This window comes from Trichosurus vulpecula, chromosome 5 (genome assembly GCF_011100635.1).
Source record: "Trichosurus vulpecula isolate mTriVul1 chromosome 5, mTriVul1.pri, whole genome shotgun sequence".
NCBI lineage: Eukaryota > Metazoa > Chordata > Mammalia > Diprotodontia > Phalangeridae > Trichosurus > Trichosurus vulpecula.
In genome coordinates, this window is record NC_050577.1 from 179227504 (window position 1) to 179249294 (window position 21791).

At 37.0% G+C, this 21791-nt stretch overlaps 1 protein-coding gene across 1 annotated transcript in view; it reads right to left on the bottom strand.

The window, feature by feature from the left end:
• IRAG2 (inositol 1,4,5-triphosphate receptor associated 2) overlaps positions 1-21791 on the bottom strand; it is a 74433-nt gene that overhangs the window by 35069 nt on the left and 17573 nt on the right. Inside the window, exons 5-9 of the mRNA XM_036760659.1 lie at positions 19889-19998; positions 16118-16198; positions 13965-14061; positions 10158-10311; positions 9306-9384 (exon numbers count right to left, since the gene is read on the bottom strand). Coding sequence (XP_036616554.1) covers positions 9306-9384; positions 10158-10311; positions 13965-14061; positions 16118-16198; positions 19889-19998 — 521 coding nt within the window. The remainder of the gene's footprint in view (positions 1-9305; positions 9385-10157; positions 10312-13964; positions 14062-16117; positions 16199-19888; positions 19999-21791) is intronic.

Genomic DNA, 21791 nt, shown 5'->3' on the forward strand with positions numbered 1-21791 from the left:
TTATCACCTCCTAAGTCTTTTCTTTCCCCTGTTAAATGATCTCTGTTATATAGCTTTATTTTTTTTTAATTAAAGAAATGCTAATTGAGTTGAAACTAACAATCAAAGAAACAAAAACTTAATTTAAACTACTAATTGGAATGATTCAAATCACTTCTGGCATGTTACCAAACTTTAGTTGGAATCACAAGCGTAGATGTTTCTCTAAGAAAAACCAAAGACATAGCAAAAAAGTAGCTATTTAAATACCCCACTGTTACACAGAAGGTTCAGTACAAACTGCTGTAATTGTTTAAATATTAACAATGTTCCATAGACTACTTGGTACAAGCTTCCTATGAGGACAATTTTCTAAAACATTTAGAAAGTTAGACTTAATGTAAAGAATCCCCTCCCCCCCAAAATCAGTTATCCAAAAATGGAATGGAATGCTTTGGGAGATAGATAATAGTTCCCTAATATGAGAGGTCTTTTAAGAAAACAATTACTTATTGGGTATTTTGTAGAGGAGACTTTTTTCCCCCTGGGAATGAACTGGATCAGATGGTGACTGAAATCCTTTTCAACTCTGAAAAGCTGTGATTCTGCATCTTGTTCCAAATTAAACAAGTGCCTAGTAAAACAGCCTTCTAATTCACTTCAAAATCTTAAAAACAACCTGTTTTCATCAGAGTGGGCACTCCTTTGACACAGAACATAACCTTTTCGTGCCTTAGTAGATGGTGTTCTTGAATTGGAATGGTTAAAAATATTAATTGTTTACTGATGATGATGATCTGGTGATGAGCATATCTAAGCTTTAGCTACGTCATCCCTTGGAAAACAGTCATACAAAATGTTAGTAATATAAACCTTTTCAGCTTTATAAGATGTGCCAGTGTTTATGCTATGTTGCACTAGCTTTTGAGGACTCCTAATAATCTTCACAGCATGATGACATATCAGAGCAGAACAGTAACATACCTCATGATAAAATTCATTTGAGTGTCTACTTATTAACCACCTATTAGGTAGATGTTTCCCAAAGTTCTGTCTGAGGCTTGCTTCTCTCCTTACATTCTCTTAGTAACCCCATCAGCTCCCATAACTTCATCTCCATTCAGATGACATATATACACAAATACATATATGTATATATGTTCATACACACACATACATGCATATTTATATATAGTGTCCCTAATGTCTTAGAACTGCTCTAAGACTTTTGGGACACCCTTTCTGTATATGCATATTTCCAGCAACAGTCCCTACCTTGAGCTTTATTCTTATATTATTAAATGCCTAGTGGACATTTCAAACTTGAAGTCTCAGAGATATCTCAAACTTAAGTCTAAAACTGAACTCATCATCTTCTCAAACCCTTTCTTCTTCCAAACTTCCTTAATTCCTGCTGATGATACCACCATTTTCCCAGTCATCCAAGTTTCTTAACCTCAACATTTTCCTGGTCTCTTCTCCCCATCAAACCCATATATATGATTGATTGCCAAACTTTGCTGTTTCTGCCTCAACATTTTTCACATGACCTATTTTCCCTTCATACAACTGTCACTTTAGTCCAAGGGTAGGGAACCTGCAACCTCGAGGCCACATGTGGCCCTCTAGGTCCTCAAATGTTACCCTTTGAATGAATCCAAACTTTACAAATTTGTTCTATAAAGTTTAGAATCACTCAAAGGGCCACACTAGAGGACCACATGTGGCCTCTAGGCCGCAGGTTCTCCATTCCTGCTTTAGGCACCTACCACTTCTCATCTAGAATAGTACAAAAGCCTTCTCATAGGTCTCCTTACCTCAAGTCTCTCTTACGTCCAACATATTCCACATCATTCTAACTAGTCTTACTGGAAATTAGTTCTCCTCTAACACTTTTCAATATAGCCAAACTGACCTGTTTTCTACTCCTTAACACCATACTTCACTCCCAATCTCTGTGCCTTTCCTATGGCTATCCCATATGCCTGGAATGTACTCCTTAACTACAACTAACAAAGTAGTCTTCCTTTAAGACAGAATTCATAGTGATCTTCTGAACTAAGCCCTTCCTGATTCCATAATTAGTAGTTCCTCCCTTGTATTTAATTACTTTGCAGATATTCACTTTATATTTATACAAATACTCATTTTCCTCTATAGAATGTAAGCTTTTTGAAGTAGGGTTAATATAATTTTTGTACTTATATCACTAACATTCAATACAGTGTTTTTCATATAGTAAGCATTTCATAAATATTTATTGGTTGAGAAGCTTGAGCAAAGCTTTTGAAAGCCTTTGTTAGATTTATGCCTGTCAAATATACAACCCAAGCTACCACTTTGCGGTGAAAGATTATTTGAGTATTTGAATTAAGTCAATGATATATTAAGAATTTTTAATTGCAACTTCATGTTGTGACATGCCCATCACATCAGATAATGCAAGAATTACATTAGTCCACTGCTTTATATTTAATACACTTATCCTTCCTTTAAAGTTATTGATGTTAGATCACCCAATCTTATATCCTGTTGCCACTTAAATGATGCCAGCTAATATTCTATTGGTATTATTATTATGTATGTATGGATTCAAATTGTTGATATAGCAAATGAATTGACAAAGGATATCCCACTGTCCTTCACTGTTTGTAAATTAATGTTAGTTACAGTCAAATGGCAGCTATCTTGTCAAAAAGGGGAAAACAAGAAAACACTCCAGTGACAAGTACTCCCCTCCTGTCTCTGTGTTGAAGGTACCATCACGCAAAGTCAACAAGAGGTGATTCTCTGCAGAGAAAGTCAGAACTTTGGGTAAAACATGAATTGTTCCTTCATTTGGGTTACTGATATTTCTCGATATTCCATAAAAACCAAAAAGAAAATTTCATCAGATAAAGACCTCACTTCATGCAAACTGATATTATTTATATTCGTATGAATTGTGGAGACTTAATATAGAATATGGTTTTCCTTTTTATTGTTTTGGTCAAAGCACTTTAATTTCTCCAGTTTTTAGAAGGGGAAAAACCAGGAATATCTCGACACTTCTTTACCTCACAGTTTATAAATTTCTATTTAAAAAAAAACCAACAGTCAAATGAAAGGGACACAGGAAAAGAGCACAAGAGTTTCAATTCTAATTTCAACAACAACAAAAAAAATGCACCTTCACTTTCTTCTCAGTCATTCCTCTGCCTCCTTCAATAGGAACATTTCAGTGAGACTTTTTAAAGATACAGCAGAGTGCTTTTGATAATTCTAAACATCTATTCTCATAAGAGATGCAACAAATTTGTAATTCTAGTGAAGTAACATAGAGAGTGGTTGTGCATACGATTATGAGTAAAACAGCTAAGTGGGTTTGATATTAATCCTAAAACATTAAATTGTATGAACCCAAGCCATTAGAAGGGAATTTGAGTATATAGTGAACATGAACTTAAAAAAATGAACTAGATTCACCAATTTTTCTCATGAGTTCTAAGAAACCTGAGATAGAGCTCAAAAACGATGTTAGATATAATAGCTGTAAGACACCTTTAAGTTAGTAGTAATGGCTAAAACAATGTTTATCAAAAATAGGCAAGTACTGTCCACAGACAAAATTTACCAAAGTGTTCATATAACTTTGATCCTTCAATTAGTATGAGAAGGCTCCTCTGGCCAAACTACTAATCCAGACTAAAAAACAAAAAGAGAAAAGAACCTCTGTGAACTTTTTATACCATAGTCAGTATAAGATAATTCAGGAAGCAGAAATGAATGGATTATGATAAGACAAGGCTAAAAGAAATAAAATATTTAAAAAGAAAAAAGAAGTCCACAGACAAGGCTTACTTACGTGGTGAAAAAATCATCAAATCCTGCACATTCTAATAAAACATGGTGGAACAAAAACACCCTCATCCTATTCAGGGCATTCAAATATTAATCTGCACAACATTTGAATGGAAATCCAAAGCATAGAAATTTGTTCCTCATGCTAAGTGAACCTCAAAATGGGGTGGGGCAGAGTGAAGTAATGGAGGAAACAGATTCTCCCATGGGATGGGCCACAGAATAATCCCAGAAAAATAGATACAAAACAGACAAAAAACTTAAAAATTATGTACATGGGAAGACTCTTTTAGCTGTATTTTTTAAAATTTAAGTTTGTCTGACTATCCTCCTGACTGACATAGCAAAACATTGATTGGTAGTGCGTTTTCCCACAGATTAAAGTTTACATCACCAATCAATGTTCTGCCATGTCAGACAAGAGAATAGTGAAATTTAAATTAAAAACAAAACAAAATAAAACAGATCCGAGTCTTTTCATATACATATAAGCCTTGAACAAAGTAAGTCACTATTAACTATATTTGAAGATATTGCAGAGAAACACCGAAAAGGCCCAGAGTCTTGTCAATATCATCAAAAGATCAGAAGGGTCAAATCTAAAAGACTAGCAACTATTGGAATCCGAATAAAATAACAAATAACTTTTCATAAGCAGTTTTTATTTAACTCTGGATCAATGCACATCATGCCTTCAAACCTCAGTGATATTATTTTGGAGTGAATTTCTCACAGGTCTTAGCCTTCCTGAACCATTCTCCAACCTTTTCACAATGAAGAATATTCTTTGTCTTCTCAGTGTGTTAAAGTTATGTACATGCATTAAACCAAGATGACAATTAGGACAGGTTGTAGAACTACTGAGGTAATTAAAAAATTCTTAGGATCATAGATTTAGAGCTGGAAAGGATCCATGAGATCATCTGATCCCTCCTTACTATAAAAATGAAGAAACTAAGACACCAAATAGGTTAAGTGCCTTGTCCAAGGTTGCAAAGGTTGTAAGTGGCAGAGGCAGTGTGTGTGAACTTAGGTTTTATGACTAAAAATCTAGCACTTTCCCCATGAATTTGCTTCCTTTTCTCTATCATGACACCAGGATTCCATCTTTACCTCAAGAAGTTATAATATGAAAGGATGTTTTAGGTTGTTAAAAATAGTATCACTTACATTTACATAGTGCTTCAAGGTTTGAAAACCTTTACATTGTATTATCCCTGAGGAAGAACAAAGACAAATGTGGACAACTTCAATCTCCAGTTTACCTGACCAGCATTCAGTACTATCATCTCTACTTCATACTGCTCAAGCGTGATTCTGGAAACTCTCAAATGATAAGATATCTTGGGAGTGGGTTAAGAAAACAAGCAATTAAAGCTTTCCCCTTCCTTTCTTCAGAAAGCCAACTATACCCATTTCACTAAGCTCCATAGTTTTGTTGGAGCTACCCCCAAAATTATCTAAGACTACCTGTTTCTTAAAGTGTATAAAATCTGGAAAAGAAACACTTAACAAACATTTATTAAGTGCCTGCTATGTGCCAGTCACTGTGCTATCTGCTGGGACTACAAAAAAAGGCAAAAGATAGTCCCTGCCCTCAAGGAGTTCACAGTTTAATGGGGGAGAGAACATGCAGACAACTATGAAAAAAACCCAAACTATTTACTGGATGAATTACAATGATCAATAGCTAGAATTAACTGGAATTAGGAAAGGCTTCCTGTAGAAAATGGAATTTTTGCTTAGACTTGAAGAAAAGCCAGAAGGAAACAGTAAGGAGGAAGAAAGCATGGGGGACAGCTAACGAAAATGCCTGGAGCTGGGGGTTCAAATCAAGTACCCTAACAACCAGGAAATCATCTTTGGAATTATTAAATTCCATATTTTTAAACTAAATAACACCCTCAAGGTATCTATGAGTAATAGAAATTGTAAGGTACAGAACAATGAGTACTCTGCTTTGAGTCAGGGGAGATCATTCTAGTCCTGCCTCTTGTCACTTACTAGCTGGGTGACCATGGGCCAGGCACTTAATGTAAGCCTCAGTTTCCTCAAACGTACAATGGGGATAACAAAGGTTGTTATGAGGATCAAATGAGAATGTATGCAAAGTCTTTTTTAACCCTTAAAGTGCTACAAACCATTTTTATCATCATGGCTAAGATCAGAAAACTTACCACTAGTGGGCTGGACACTAGGTCACAATTTTTTTGGCCACGGCAATTAATGAAACAAAGAAAAATAGGAAATTATCTTCAGTCCTTTGCAGTCCTTTTCTGCTTTTTCAGTGCCTATGGCAGACTAGTATGAGAGGAGGCAAACGCTAAAGCATCAAATAGTTTTTACAGCCTTTAAACATGAATTTTTGGTACTCTAAATATGACATCTTTGTCCAATGACTGATAAGGTTCTACTAGTGATACTGAATGATATAAATCTTGATATTCTTACTCTTCAGCAAACTAAAAGATAAAAGGTATTTGATGCTAAATGAATGGGTTCACAAGTTTGCATAGGAGAGACAAAGTACTTATTGATATGTTTTCATTGTGTAAAAGAAAAAACAAACATTTCATGGAACAGTCATGTCATATTACACTGATCATAACAAGTATTTATTAAAAGACCAGCATCTTGATAATTCTAGCTTATTATATATTTACTGTTCATCATGAGACTGTACAGAATATCTATAAAGGGCTCAATTGGACATTCCTAATTATATTTAAAAAACACTTTAAGATTCAGTGCCTGCAATGAAAAAGTGGGCATGAGGAGTATGGCAAAAAAACATTTTAGAAAATATGGTTCAAGATAAAGAAGTGCAAGTGGCCAAAAGTTTGTAGACTACACAAGAGATTCCGGGCCATATGTCAGGAATGCTTTATAATATTAATAACTTAGAAAGTACATATACTGACTATATCTCAAGAGGCAGCACCTATCACCTGGAGGTGATAGGGAGTGAACGGAATTTATTAAATAAAAGTAGAAATGACAGAACTTGGCAAGAGATTGGATATGGTGGGCAGAGTGTGAGGGAGGAATTGAGGGTGACACCTAGGTTACAAGCCTGGGTCACTGGGAGGATGGTGATATCCTTGACAGTAACAGGGAAGTTAGGAAGAGGAGAGAGTTTGGGGGAGAAGATAATGGGTTTTAGACATGTTGAGTTTAAGATGTGTATAGAACATCCAATTAGAGAGAGGCAGTTGGTCAGAAGAGAGATTAGGGCCAAACAAATAGGTCTTAGAATCATTTGCAAAGAGATAATTAAATCCATGGAAACTAATGAGATCACCAAATGAAACAGAATTCAGGGTGAAGAGAAGGGTAGGACAGAGACTTAGGAGACACCTATGGTTAGTAGGCATGACTTAGATGAAGATCCAGAAAGGGAACTGTCAAGTGGGCAAATCAGAGAAGAGTAGTACTATGAAAATCTAGAGAGGCATTTGTGTCCAGGAGAAGAGGGGGATCAACAGTGTCAAAGGCTGCAGAGAGGTTAAGAAGGATGAGGAGTGAGAAAATGCCTTTGTGTTTGTCAATTAAGAGGTCATGGGTAGCTCTGGAGACAGCAGGCTCATATGCACAGACATATGATCCTATATATCTTGTAAGACCTTGTTCATGACCCACTTTCCTAATGAAGGTACTTCTGAGGTTCCACTTGTCTCTCTTTTCTTGGAACAACTATTCCTCTAATTAATTTTTCATTATACAGTTTGCCTTTATTCTATTCTCTATAGAATTCTAGAATAAAAATTCTTAACCTGGAGTTTGTGAACTTATTTTTATTTTTAATTTTGAAAACCATATCTCAACATAATTCATTTCTCTTGTAATTTAAAAAATATTTTTATGCATTTAAAAACTTTTTGATAAGGAGTCTTTAGGCTTCACCAAACCCCCTGGTGTGTGAGTGACAGATCCCACCATGTCCTTTTCACAACTCTTATTATTGTTTTCTTATCCAAAGAAGCAGTATATGCCCTACTCAAGCTGCAAAGTTCATTTGCAGCCCAATACTCTTTGCTGTGACCTTGAAAAACAGTTATCCTCCAGAAGGTTGCTTATCTTTAATCTCAACATTAGGTAAGCCACAGGGTGTCTCAGAAACCTTTCAGGTTTTGATGATTATGAAGAATTTCAAATTCGTCCACTATGTGGTCTCATCATGACCATCTAAGCACCAACAAGCCAAGTAAACTGAGGGCCAAAGCAGGCTGCTCTAAAATTGAAAATAGGTTTCCTTCGCTTGTCATCAGAATATCCAGAATTAATATCCACATTCTCTCCCTCCCTCCTTTTCTCTCTCTTTGCTTCTTTTCTGTCTCTCTTTATCTTCTGTCTTTCCCTCTTTCTGTCTCTCTCTCCCCCTCACCCTGTCTTCTCTTTCTGTCTGTGTCTCTCCCTCCCACTCACTCTTTTTCCCAGAGAAAAAAAAGTATAATTACTTCCTACTTCAAAGAGCAGTAGCATTACTGTTCCAATCTCCCAGATGAGAAAACACTGGAGACTCTCAAATTAATCCTCTTCTTCATCACTTATATAAAATTCTCTACCAAGTTTTGTCATTCCTTCCTTGGAAATGTCTTTAGGATCTGCTCCTTTCCTCTGTATTCTTGAAGCTACTGATCTAATTTAGACTCTTAGTTATTGCCTAAATGCTTTGATTCTCTTCCTTTCAGTTTATGCTACGTACTGATGCCAGACTAGTGTTCCCAAAATGCTACTTATTTCATGTCACTTTTCTGACCTACAATGACTTACTGTTTCTTATCTCATCAATTCCTGAATTTCAAATGTCTCCATGCTCTGACACCACTTTACTCCCTTAACTATTTCCTGTCACTCCCCAACACATTCCTTGCTTTCGTGCTTTGGTAAAACAGGGTAAAAAAAATGCTGTCCCTACCCGATGCATGCCATGATCATTTTTTGCTTCTGTATCTGTCTTCATGCTGTACTCCTAACAGAAATGTCTTTCCCCCAACACGTATACATATAATCCTACATATCTTTTAAGGTCTAGCTCATGACCTACTTTCCTCATGAAGCTTCTTCGGAGGTTCTACTTGTCTCTTTTTTTGGAACAACTATTCCACTAATTGTCAATTGCACAGTTAAATGTTTAATTCTTCTCTTTAATTTTGCTTGCTATTTAGATCCTGGTTTCTCTACTTTTTTAATTTAATTTTTTTATTTAGGATTTTATTTTAACCCAGTTACCATTGATTTATTTAGAGGGAGAAAAGTATCTTCTGTCTCCAGTAAAATGTTTAATACATGCTGGTTATATCGTAGGCACTAAATTAATTTTTGTCTGTTTAACTGATTATTAAGTTCAATATGAACTAGAGACTAGACACCAAGGAGTTTTCCTGTTTTAAAAATGTATCTATAATACTAAATAAATATTCATGAAGGCTACAACAGGTTAAGACAGACCTGAGAAAAGGATGGAAGATTTGTCCAATACTCACCTTCACACATAGATCATCCATTGTGGTGGAAGCAAGAAGATGTGCAGTTGTCTGGACACCAACTGAGACAACTGAGCACCTGGCAGTAGAAGTTAGAATTGAATATTTATAAGTGAGAAAGTGTAGGTTCTTCCCTTGTATTTAACCTAGGAATAGATGTATGTCTTTGGCAGCATCCTAAATTATATAATAGCCTCACTTCAAATTCTCTAAATCCTGAAGGATGAAGCATTATGCAAAAATGTTCCCAAACCTGTCAACTAAAGCTGACAAGCCACAGAGATGACAGGTGAAAATGAAAATAAAGAGTTTGCAATTCAAAACCTTGCTTCCTCACTCTTGGCTGCTGAAGTGAAGCTTCTTTGGGGAAGACAATAGCCAGCAATGTAATTAAATTTCTGAGTCTAGGAGAAGTTAGTTGTTTAATCTAGACAAGTGCTCAGACCCTAGCAGGGATATGGGTCAGAGAAGACTTCAAAAGCTAACACTGCATTTCCTAGGAATTGATAGCAGAAATAATTTTCAGTTTGATCAAGTGAACTGGTAGGTTCAGAACAACAGGACACATTTTAATTAAGCCAATTTGCTTTTGAAATTTTGAAATGCTTGTTGAGGGAGAAAGAATACTACTTGATAGTTCAACAAATCTTTCTACAATAGCTACTATGTGCAAAATGCTGAACTAGTTGTAGAGATATGTGGAAATTGATTCCTATTTTTAAAAGGTTAATTTGTTAGAAGTTAGAGAACTTACATTGCTACCAAAAAGTTGAGAAAAACATTGCTTTGACAGACCTCTAAACATCTAATTGTCATTCAGTGACACATTCAACCCATCATCTGTTGTCTTACTTGTGTCCTTTGAGTGTTATGTCCAAAGCAGACTCATCTTTCACTTCTCCATAGTCTGATCTTTCACATGAAAAATGGACTCTGTTTGACATACATGAGAGATTTGCTTTGTTCAGTCTCGGTGGCTTTGTTAAGCTTTCTAGATGTAAGGCATCTGTATTTTAATAGGCATACATAAAAATAAATATTAATTTTTGAAAAATAACACTACAAATGAAGTACCTTCCACTTAAAAAAAACCTAACTACATCATTACTGTAATGCAAAAACAATTCCATTCAATAGCAGGCTGTTCATGAGTTCTTAAGAAAGCCATGAGAATAGTCCAATGTGCCATAGTTGAATATTGACTCTATTCCAGGTGGATATATGGAAGCAGTGGGAAGGGTGGGAAAATTAATACCATCTAAACAGTAGCTGATCCTTTCTGAAGACCTCAACTGTTTTGCCTACCTTGTAAAAGGCAGACCCTCACACCTGACTGGCCACAGACCTGCCTGACTCTTCAACCTGTTGGTTAGTATAAATACACACTGTATAAATTGATACTTCTTGAACCAAAGTTTGCCCAGGAAAACTAAAGAAAATATTAAAAAAAACTAACTGAAGAAAAATTATGGAAGGTTAGTTTGCAATTCTCAGAAGCCAACTTGGTTGAATATAATCTATCAAAGGTCCTCAGAGACATCTCTACCTTCACCTTATAGAATGGTCCTTGAAGAAGATGCCTTAAATGCTCTTTGATGATCTTTTGCTCAGGTATCTGGTAAAGAATCAACCAACAAGCATTTAAATATCTACTACATTCCAGGCACTGTGCTAATGAACAGGAATACAAAAATAAAAGTGAAGTCCCTGCTCTCAAAGAATTAATGAAGGAGACAACAGGAACACACAGTATATCATTTTCGAAGAGGACTATGACCTCAGGGAAATGATGACATGACTTGTACTTGAGTGGGGGAGGGCTGTGCAAGGTCACCAGCCTCACTTTCTCCTCCAGAGCCATCTGGATCTAGTGACCAGATGTTTACCAGGAGGACCGGAGATGACCCAGGATGCACTCGGAGATTCTGGCCCTTTTAGGCTAAGGCCTTTTCATGTACTCACTTCGAGTGAGGAAATTAATGTCCATTCAGTGAATAGGCCTCTTTAAAAAGTGAGTCAAGGGATGGCCCTTTTAATTAGAAAAAAGAAAAAAAATTAAGCTTGGAGGGGAAGACCCTTAGGATTGCTGTTCCAAAGAGAAACAGTTACCATTGACATTCACTATAGTCCAGGAGGGCCCAAAACACAGCCATCAAGTGGAGTTTGGGCAGGGACCTATTTTGGTCCAATCTATGAGCCTCAGAGTGAAAAGGAAGGAAGGAAGGAAGGAGAAAGAAGGAAGGAAGGAGAAAGAAGGAAAAAAGGAAGGAAGGAAGGAAGGAAGGAAAGAAGGAAACAAGGAAGGAAGGAAGGAAGGAAGGAAGGAAGGAAATCTAGTCAGTAATCCCAAAGTTAAGTGGGTAGCTTCTGGCCATCAACATTTACCTTCCTTTTGTGAGGAGAAAGAGATGGAGAAGGAGGGGGAGGGGAAGCAAGAGGGGGACGAAAGAGGAGGGGGAGGAGGAGGAGGGAGAGGGAGAGGACAAGCTGAGTTCCCAAGTAGCTGAGTCCCCTTTCAGTTCACTCTGTTCACGCAGTTCACTCTGAAGCTCATAGATTGGACTAAAATAGGTCCCTGCCCAAGCTTCACTTAATGGCTGTATTTTGGGCCCTCCTGGCTTACAGTGAATGTCAACAGTAACTGTTTCTCTTTGGAACAGCAACCCTGAGGGTCTTCCCCTCCCCGCTTGATTTTTTTTTCTTTTTGTGATTAAAGGGGCCATCCCTTGACTCACTTCTTAAAGAGGCCTATTCAATAGGCCTCACCTCACCCTAAGCGACTATCTGAAAAGGCCTTAGCCTGAAAGGGCCAGGGTCTTCCATTACATCCTGGGTCATCTCCAGTCATCCTGATGAATATTTGGTCACTTGGATCCAGGAGACAAAAGGCAACATTGAAAGGGAAAGGACTAGAAGCCTGGAAGAGGGGGGACCAGCTGAAGAAGGTGGCATTTGGGCTGTGTTTTGAAGGAAAGCAGGATCTCCAAGAGGGAGGCAGCAGAACAAAAAGGTATGGTGACTGGAGAAGGAGGTTCGTGTGTGAGGAAGACCAAGTAAGACAAGATGTCTAGACCACAGAGTGTATAGAAGGTAATAATGTGTAAGACTGGAAAGGTAGGAAGGGGTCAAATTGTGAAAACATTTAAACAGGGAAAGATGGAATTTATATTTGGTTATTAAAGTAATTGGCAGCTATTTTAGCCTGTTGGTAGAGAGATGACACATTACGACCTGTGCTTTAGGAAAATCACTGGCAACTGTGTGGAAATAGATTGGAATGGAAAGAGACTTGAGGCAGGGAGGCCAAATGTAACAGAGAGGCTACAGAAATGGTCTGGAAGAGAGGCTAAGAGAGGTAGCTATGTGAATGTAGGGAAGGAAACAGAGGCAGCATCACGGAGGGGATGGAAGATCTAGGTTTAAACCGCTCCTCAGGCACCGAGTAGCCATATGACCATAGATAAGTCACAATCTCTTTTTCCTCGCCTGTAAAATGAAGGAGTTATACTGCACGGCCTCTATGACCACTCTTGCCCAAAGTCTCTCGCTTAAGTCCTATAGCACTTTTTTACTTATTTCCTGCTCTACACTATGACCTCTCGACCTGTTTCTTGAGTTGTAAAATGAGGGGGTTAAACTACATAATCTCTAAGACCTAAATTTATGATCCTATGCTCCCTACTTCTAGATTGCAGACTCTTTGAATGAAGGACCACATCTCACAATTCTTTCTCCCTTACAACCTGATATTCTCTTATACAGTGTCTCACACAATTATGCACATTATTCATGAGTCAGCCTTACTAGGTCTATTGAAGGGACTTACGATCATTTGACCAATCAATCAACAATCATATATTAAATGCCTACTAGTTCATAGGCATTGGAGGCATAGATACAGAAAAATAAAAATCTCTATTCTCTAGGAGTTTATATTGTATTGGAGGAGGCAATATAGACGTGTAAGAGTGTGTGTGTGTGTGTATGTGTGTGTGCATGCATGTGTGTGTGTACAGAATAAATACATAGTAGTTGGAGAGGAATGATGTAAGTTGTTGGGGTGGATCAGAAAGAAGGAAGGACACAAGTATTTGTTAAGCACCTACTATATGCCAGTCATTGTGCTAAGCAATTTATAAAAATTATGTCATTTGATTGTCACAATAACCCTGAGAGGTAAGTGATATTATTACCCCCATTTTACAGATGAAGAAACTGAGGCAAACAGAGGTTAAGTAAATTGCCTAGGGTCACACAGCTAGTAAGTGCCTGAAGCAGGGAAGGCTTCATATAGGAGGTGGTGCGTAAATGGCACCTTGAAAAAAAGGACACTCCTACGAGGTAGAGGTAAAGAGGGAATACACTCCAGACAAAGTAGACGGCTAGTGCAAAGGCCTCCCTTGAAGAGAGGATCTGTATCATGCTTTGTTTTTGTGTAACTGGCACCTAGCGTCATGCCTTATACAGAACAGATGCTTAATAAATGCTTGTTGAAATAAACTGAATAGTAAGATCTAATTAAGTATTTGTGGATTGATTGACTAAAAGGGATACAAACACATATGTCCTTTCTCCCTTACTTTAAAAGACACACACTAGCATACCTTCTGTTCTTGACAATGTCTGATTAGGCAGACTATAATAACAATGCATGCTTACCTAGCAGAGGTCTGTACCAGCCTGCAAGCTCCAAGTTCAAGGGTGGCTCATGTATTCCTGCTTCTTGAACACAAGAATTCTTGAGGCAGAATAGTCTCTAGTAGAAAAAACAAGCCCTTATTACCTTTTCTTCTAAACTTACCTGTCTCCTGAGCTTTCCTATTAGTCTTGTGGGCATTACCATTCATTCAGTTACTCAAGCTCACAGCTTCATTGCTGTTCTCATCTCCTGACTGTCACTCACCCACATAACCAAGCTGTTGCTAAATCTTGGGGCATCTTTGCCCTCTACATCTCTCATATGTGTCATCAGATGATAGTATGACAGACAGACAGACAGACAGACAGAAAGAGAGAGAGAGGGGGGGGGGAGGGAGAGGAGAGAGGGAGAAAGGGAGAAGGAGAGGGAGAAGGAGAGGGAGGAGAGGGAGAAGAAGAAGGAGAAGGAGAGGGAGAAGGAGAGGGAGAGGGAAAGGGAGAGGAAGAGGAGAAGGAGAGGGAGAGAGGGAGGGAGGGAATGAGAGAGGGAGGAAGAGAGGGATAGGGAGAGGGAGAGAGCAAGAGAGCGAGCAAGCAGGGAGGGAGCTTACAGGGCATCAAGACCAACCTCCTTACTTAACAGATGAGAAAACTAAGGCCAAGAGGTTATACGACATATCCAAAGTCACACAGTTAGCTAAGTGTCTCAGAACAGATCTGAATTCTGGTCTTCTTGACTCTGAGGTCAGACCCTATCTACTGCCTCTGTCTTTTTCTCTTTGTTCACTCACATGCTCACCACCCCAGTTCAGTCTCTCACCATCTCTCCCTTGGATGATTGCAATTGACCACTCAACCTCTGGTCTCTACTTATCATAATCTACCATCCATACAGTGGACAAAGTAATTTTTCTAAAACTAAGGTCTGATCATTTCATTCCCTACTCAATGATTTCCAGTAGCTCCCAGTTACCTTTAGGATCATATAAAAATTTTTCCTTTTGACTTATCACCTTCCACTCTTCTTACTCACTTGCATCATCTACATGCTCTATGGTCCACTTGTACTGTTCTCTTTGCTCTTCCTTACACATAGCAGTTCATCTCCAGTTGTGTCCTTGTACTGGCTGTTTTCCATGTTTTGAATGTTTTCCTTCCTGACCTCTGCCTCTCAGGGTCCTTAGTTTCCCTTGAGTCTCAGCTCACATGGTACTTTCTGCAAGAGGTCTCTCTTGGTCCCTTTAGGTACTGGTGGCTTCACTCCCAAAACATCTTATATTCATTTTGCATATATTCTATATATCTTTATGTGTGTGTGTGTATATATATATATATATTTTATCTCCCCTATGGATCCTAAGCTCCTTGAGGTAAGGGATTGTTATTCATTTGCATTTGTGTTTTTAATGATTAGAACAGTATCTGGCACATAGTAGGCACTGAAATGCTTGTTGATTGAGCTACCTTTCTTTTTAAAAATTAAGTCTTTCATGTTTCAGTTTCAGAAGCAGATGGAACTTTTCAGATCCTTTACTCCAACACTCTGTACCTTCTCCCACAAATAGTTCTTAGTCAACTTTCTATAAACATAATAAGGAAAGGGAGACAAGTTCATCTAAATGATTTTAATCATGAAGTTAAAGTTTCGGGTTTTTCCTAAACTTCAAAAAATTATTATTTAACTTAGGTTATAACAAGAGACAGTATGGCATGGTGGGAAGAACACTAAACATGGGACCAGAACACCAGGGTTCGAATCCTATTTCTTATACTTACTAGTTATGTGCCTCAGTTGTTTCACCTACAAAATCATGATAATAATCACTGTATGATATATCAGGGCTGTTATAAAGGGAAGCACTTTAAACACCATAAAGTGCTATTTTATTATAATCACTCATTTCCTGGAAGCATTAGGCAACACTAATGAAGTACCATGACCCCAAGACTTTTAAGAATTTAACCAAGACCCACAGGTCCTCAATACTTTGGATCTGTTACAACCAAGGTTGAATGACAGGTTTATCATTTTTCCTCATCACATCAGATTTTCAATCAAACAGAATGAGTATGACTTAGACCCCAAGGATGTCAAACTAGAGCTTTAGGTTTTGCATAATATCTAGTCTACAGATGGCACACAAACAGTGACAATAAGCTTGACTTTTGCTTACCACTTGTTCTTTTAGTGGTTCTTGAATTAAACTCGTGGTGAATAAGGAATCATGATGTGACAAATTTCCATTTAAACAGCTCTGTGTTAAAAGAAAAATTGAGTAGAAAAAAAATCAGAATGGAGAAACGGAAGTGCTTTATTCAGAAAACAAATTGAAAGTAAAAATCAGAACTAAAGTAAGATGTGAAGTTCTCCAAGATGACTCAAGTTTATAGCTCCCACTGTTGATAGGAATTAATGCTGAAAAGTGGGATGGTCCACTGTTGCTTCCCAATTGTTGGAATCACTTCTGAGCCCAATATAGCAGCATCGAAAATCTGGGATAGTTTTATCAGTGAGGTGTTTGTAAGAAAGGCTACTAAACCTCACTGAATATTTGATTATGGATTAGTGTGGGTACACAAAAATGTTAAAGCTGAAAGATTAAATCCTCAAGTCTCAGAGATGAGACATGTTTACTATAGCAGTGTATACTATCTGGTTATTACTCCTGAGGGTAATTAGGTCACATTTTGAACTAGAGGTTTCTATATTTCAACTTATTTGTATATAATGTCACAGTGATACTCTGATAGGAGGGAAATCATTCATTTTATTTTCTTGATGTATATGTTGTGCTAGAGGAAGGCTGAAAGTTCCATAATATTTGATAGATAATCTGGGGATAATTGATAGGAGAATATGGACAAGAATCACACAGGATGAGAAAAAGCAAGACTGAGTTAGGATCTAAACTAGTGAAGGGAGCACCCATATCAATGGGATCATGGATATTTTGAATTTTTGAAGCACCTGTTGTTAATAAGAAGTCAAGAAACATTCATTAAGCACCAAGAATGCCAGGCCTGAAGTCAGGAAGACTCATTTTCTTGAGTTCAAACCTGGCTTCAGACACTTACTAGCTACGTGAACCTAGGCAAGTCACTTAACCCTGTTGCTTCAGTTTCCTCATCTATAAAATAAGCTGGAGAAGGAAATGGCAAACCACTCCAGTATCTTTGCCAAGAAAATGCCAAATGGGGTCACTGTCAGATATGACTGAAAACAACTGAACAACAACAAAAAACATACCAAGCATTATGTTAAATACTGGGGATTGCAAATAAAGGCAAAAGACAGTCTCTGCTCTCAAGCAGCTCATAGTCTAAGGGGGGAGATAACATATAAACAATGATGTGTATACAAAATGTATCTGGGATAAACTGGAGATCATCAATAGAGGGGAAGCATTAGCATTAACAGGCTCACACTAAATAAGATTATTCTTACTGAATTTCAGCAACCTACCTAGTTTATCTTCCTGAATCTTTTTTTTAAACATTATGTCCCAGAGATTAATACGTGCAAATCTATCACCCTTACCTTATGTTGCCATAACTTGTTTTTAGTTTATTAACAACACAGGGAGAATAATATTTCTTTTGTTGCCTTACTGCACCATGGTCTCACATAGAATAGTAGAAAAACAAAAATAAAGCATAGAATGTACATGCAAAAAATGAAATGTCCAGTGGAGGATTTTGAATGTTAACTCAGGAGAAAAGTGAAGGCTAACCCTCAAAACCTTTTTAGAAACTCTTGAAATTAAACTTCTTACTACATACAAAGAAATAAAAAGTAGAAGTAAAAGCACATCACCAAGAAGAATAGGGGTTCTTAAGGCTTCTGTACTATCACATTTCCCTTTAGGAGTTAGAATAAATTTCTCTACCACTGAATCATTTTTTAAGTCCCTTAATTTACCAGTTGCTCAATTCTCCATGTATTGCATGCTCAAATGATGTGAAAATAAAGCCCAATGAAGCATTCTAGAATGCTTTAATATTTATTTACTAGTAAAACTACTGGTATTTGTACTTGGTCTTTAAATCAGAATCTATTAAAGATGATATTTTTTAAACTTTATGAGAGCCAGATATTTTCCCCTGGTGAAAAGACCTCACAGTCACGTGCTTCCACCACCAGCAAACAAACTTGTACCTGACAAGGTATTCCATGGAGCTGCCCTTTAAAAGACTTCTCTCTCTGTGAGTCAAAAGCTGCTATAAAGAGATATTTACAATCATCTCAGTATGAATATCATTTCTCGTGTCCAAGCATTTCATAATGTCATTGATCCACTTAAATTTTTGGATAATAAAGGAGGAAAGAACAGAAATCAGGCAAAACATTCCAGATATAATGGTGCTTTAAAAAAGGTTAAAAAACAGGGATAGGAGAAGAGAAAAATTGGGACTTGGACTGACTCTGTCACCCTTAGAAACAAAATTAACACCCTCATCTTTTTTTTTAACCAGGCCTGTGATGTCATTGGTTAAAGGAAATACTTAGTGAGGGCAGTCTCTCTACTAGTACAGTTTGGCAATTGAGAGCATTAGAGAAAAACCTGAGAGGACAATGAGAGAGTTACATAGCCAGCATGTGGCCAATGCAAGCATTAAACCCAGGTCTTCCTGACTCTGAGACTAGAGCTCTACTACACCATATGGTCTCTCTCTATTTGCCCTGTTAGGTATAAATGAAATTTTGTAAAAAAAAGATTATTTTTATATTTCACTTTTTCTAATTACATATAAAAATAAATTTTAACATTGATTTTTAGAAATTTTGAGTTCCAAAATTCTCTCCCTCCCTCTCTTCTCCTTGAGAAGACAAGCAATTTGATATTGGTTATACACGTGCAGTCATGTAAAACATATCTCTATATTAGTCATGTTGCAAAGAATACAGCCCCAAGAAAAATAAGGAAAGTAAAAAAAAAAGAATGCTTCAGTGTGTATCCAGACTCCATCAGTTCTTTCTCTGGAGGTGGATAGCATTTTTCATCTTAAGTCCTCCAGAATTGTCTTGGATCATTGTATTGCTGAGAGTAGTTCAGGCATTCACAGTTGATCATTGTACAATATTGCTGTTGCTATGTATAATGTTCCCCTGGTTCTGCTCACTTCACTCTGCATCAGTTCATATAAGTATCAATGGACTGTTTTTTAGAATAGGATTATGTTTTATAAATCTAATTAAGTATTTGAGTTATACAATAGCTTCTCACTCATACAAAGCAACCACAATGACTCATGGAACATTGGCATTGTGTTTTCCTCACAACAACATGAGGTAAGTAGTATGTTATTATCTTTATTACAGATGAGGAAACTAAGAGGCTCCAAGAGCTTCGCACATTATTAATTTAGAGCTTGAAGGGACTTCTGAAGTTTTCTAGTTTAAGCCTCACATTTTACAGGCAGGAAACTGAGTCCATGAGACATGAAATTACTTGCCCCAGATCAAAAACATATACCAGTGATTTATTCATTATTACATAGCCAATAATTTTCTGAGGTTGTATTTGAACCCATGTCTCTTGACTCCAGTGTTCTTTCCACTATGATACATTCACCTTTAAGAAAAAAATAAAAGGTAGCTTGAGTAAGCAAAACACTATCGCAAAATTCATACCACAAAGTACAAGTGCTTTGTCCAGAGAATGGTCTTTCTAGTTCTGTCTCTGACTATCTTGACTTTACACATAATTCCAACAAAGTTAGTAAATTGGTTACTGATCATGTAGTAGATTAAAAGCAAATAAAATTAGGAGGAGGGTAGGGGAAGGAGGAGGTATAAGAGTGTTGTTAGAGACAGGCACAATGACAATACTTAAAAGTGGCAGATGACACTATGACAATGGAGGCGGAAGCAATTTTTAAAAATTTGGAACTCATTAAGCACAGAGATCTGTGAGCACTTTGTGTAGAAATAAGCAATCCTGTACCTCAATAGCTCTGAAAGATATATCATTGAATTTCAGCATGGTATGGACATCCCAAATTTCTAAGAAGTTAAAGTACATGCAGATGAGTGTGTGATGTAATTTAGAAAGATCTTCATTAAAAGTTAGAAAAATAAAAATAGTTTGACACATAAAGAAGAAAACACCAGTTTCTGGAAAATTCACATGTATGGAGTATCTCATTTCCCAATGATGATAGACAAAAAGGTCTTACTATATTATATAGAGAAAAAATTTTTAAATGATTGCTTATTTGACCTCTAGAGCCCCAGCAAAGCACTACCTACTTCCTGCCACACAGATGATGGATTTAAAATCCACAATAAAACATATGTATTTGGACATGTCCAATGCAAAAATTTTTGGTTTTAATTGTTCCATTGAGGGGCAGAGGTGCAACAGGAGAGATAATTTTAAAACTTAAGAAAACATATATATATAGCACTAAATGTGACATGGTATATAATGAGGTCAAATGAGATAATGTATGTAGAGCACTTCTTATTTTTTAAAGAATTTTATTGACGTGCTTTGTTTTTTACGTTAAAGATTTACAGATTGCTCTCACTTCATAAGAGGTGTCGTGTAACAAAGTAAAAAGTAAAACTTGTAATACAGTGACCTCATCTGCAAGTGCACACAATTTCCATCTGTAACACCAACCCCCATCTTTTCATTTGAAAAAAAATAAGAGAAATGTATTTTCTTTCTCCCACACTCCACCTCATTGAAAAGAAAAATGAAAAACAAAATTCTTGTAACAAAATAACATACAGTCAAACAAAACAAATGACATCGTTGGTTAGATACAACAATATTTATGTCTCACTCCACACCCTAAATCTATCACCTCTCTGTAATGGAGGGTGCATTTCAGCATCAGTCTTCTGGAATCATGAATCCATTGCATTGATCATAGTTCTTAGAGCTTTTGGTTCGTTTTTATAATGTTGTTGTCATTGTACAAATTTTACTGCCAGTTCTGCTCATTACATTCTTCATTAGTTTATGTAAAGCACTTTTTAAAAAGTGCATTGGAATGGACTAAAAAATGCATGACTAAATATGTTGACAGAGACTTGGAAGGAATAAAAAGTTATATTTTATGAGTAGAAATTAATATATTTAAATGTAAATAGTTGCAAAGCAATTTTAAAGGTTTAATGTTATTGAAAATAAATCACCTTTTTTAAAAAAATACTTCAGTGAAGGTCAATCTTTCTTTGTTAAGTTAGGTAATGAAGCCCTATTTCTTCTGTCCTCCAGTGAATTCTATATCATGCTATAGTAGATGTTAACAGACTCCCTTCTCTTCTTTCCTCTTACCAAACTTTTTTTTTGGAGGGGGGAAGGCAGGGCAATTGGGCTTAAGTGATTTTCCCAAGGTCACATAGCTAAGAAGTGAGTCAAGTGTCTGAGGCCAAATTTGAACTCAGGTCCTCCTGACTCCAGGGCCGGTGATCCTCTTACCAAACTTTTACATTGGTTACATAGCTGGAACAGGCTGTATTTCTAAAGCTGTAAGACAAGGACATGTTCTTTCTGTACAGTTGCTTCCATAAAGAGCCCTTTTTAACCATGATGATACCATAAATCATGGGGGAAAGGATTATCTTGCCCTTTAGTCCCTGTGACCTTGAGAAATGGGCTTGGAGTTTTGTTCTGGTCTGTTTTATTTGTCTTTTTTCCATTCTAGGTACAGGTGGTACAATCCCAGAACTTGGAGCAGAACCATGATAACCTTAAAGAAAGGCTCCTAGGCCAGATGCTGGATGCCCTGAAAAGGCAGGGTGCCAGCACTTGAGCCCAAGAAGAGCTTTGGACTTGGTAGATCCGTGCTATATAGCAGCTGAATTAAACTGTGAACCTAATGCACGTTCCCTCC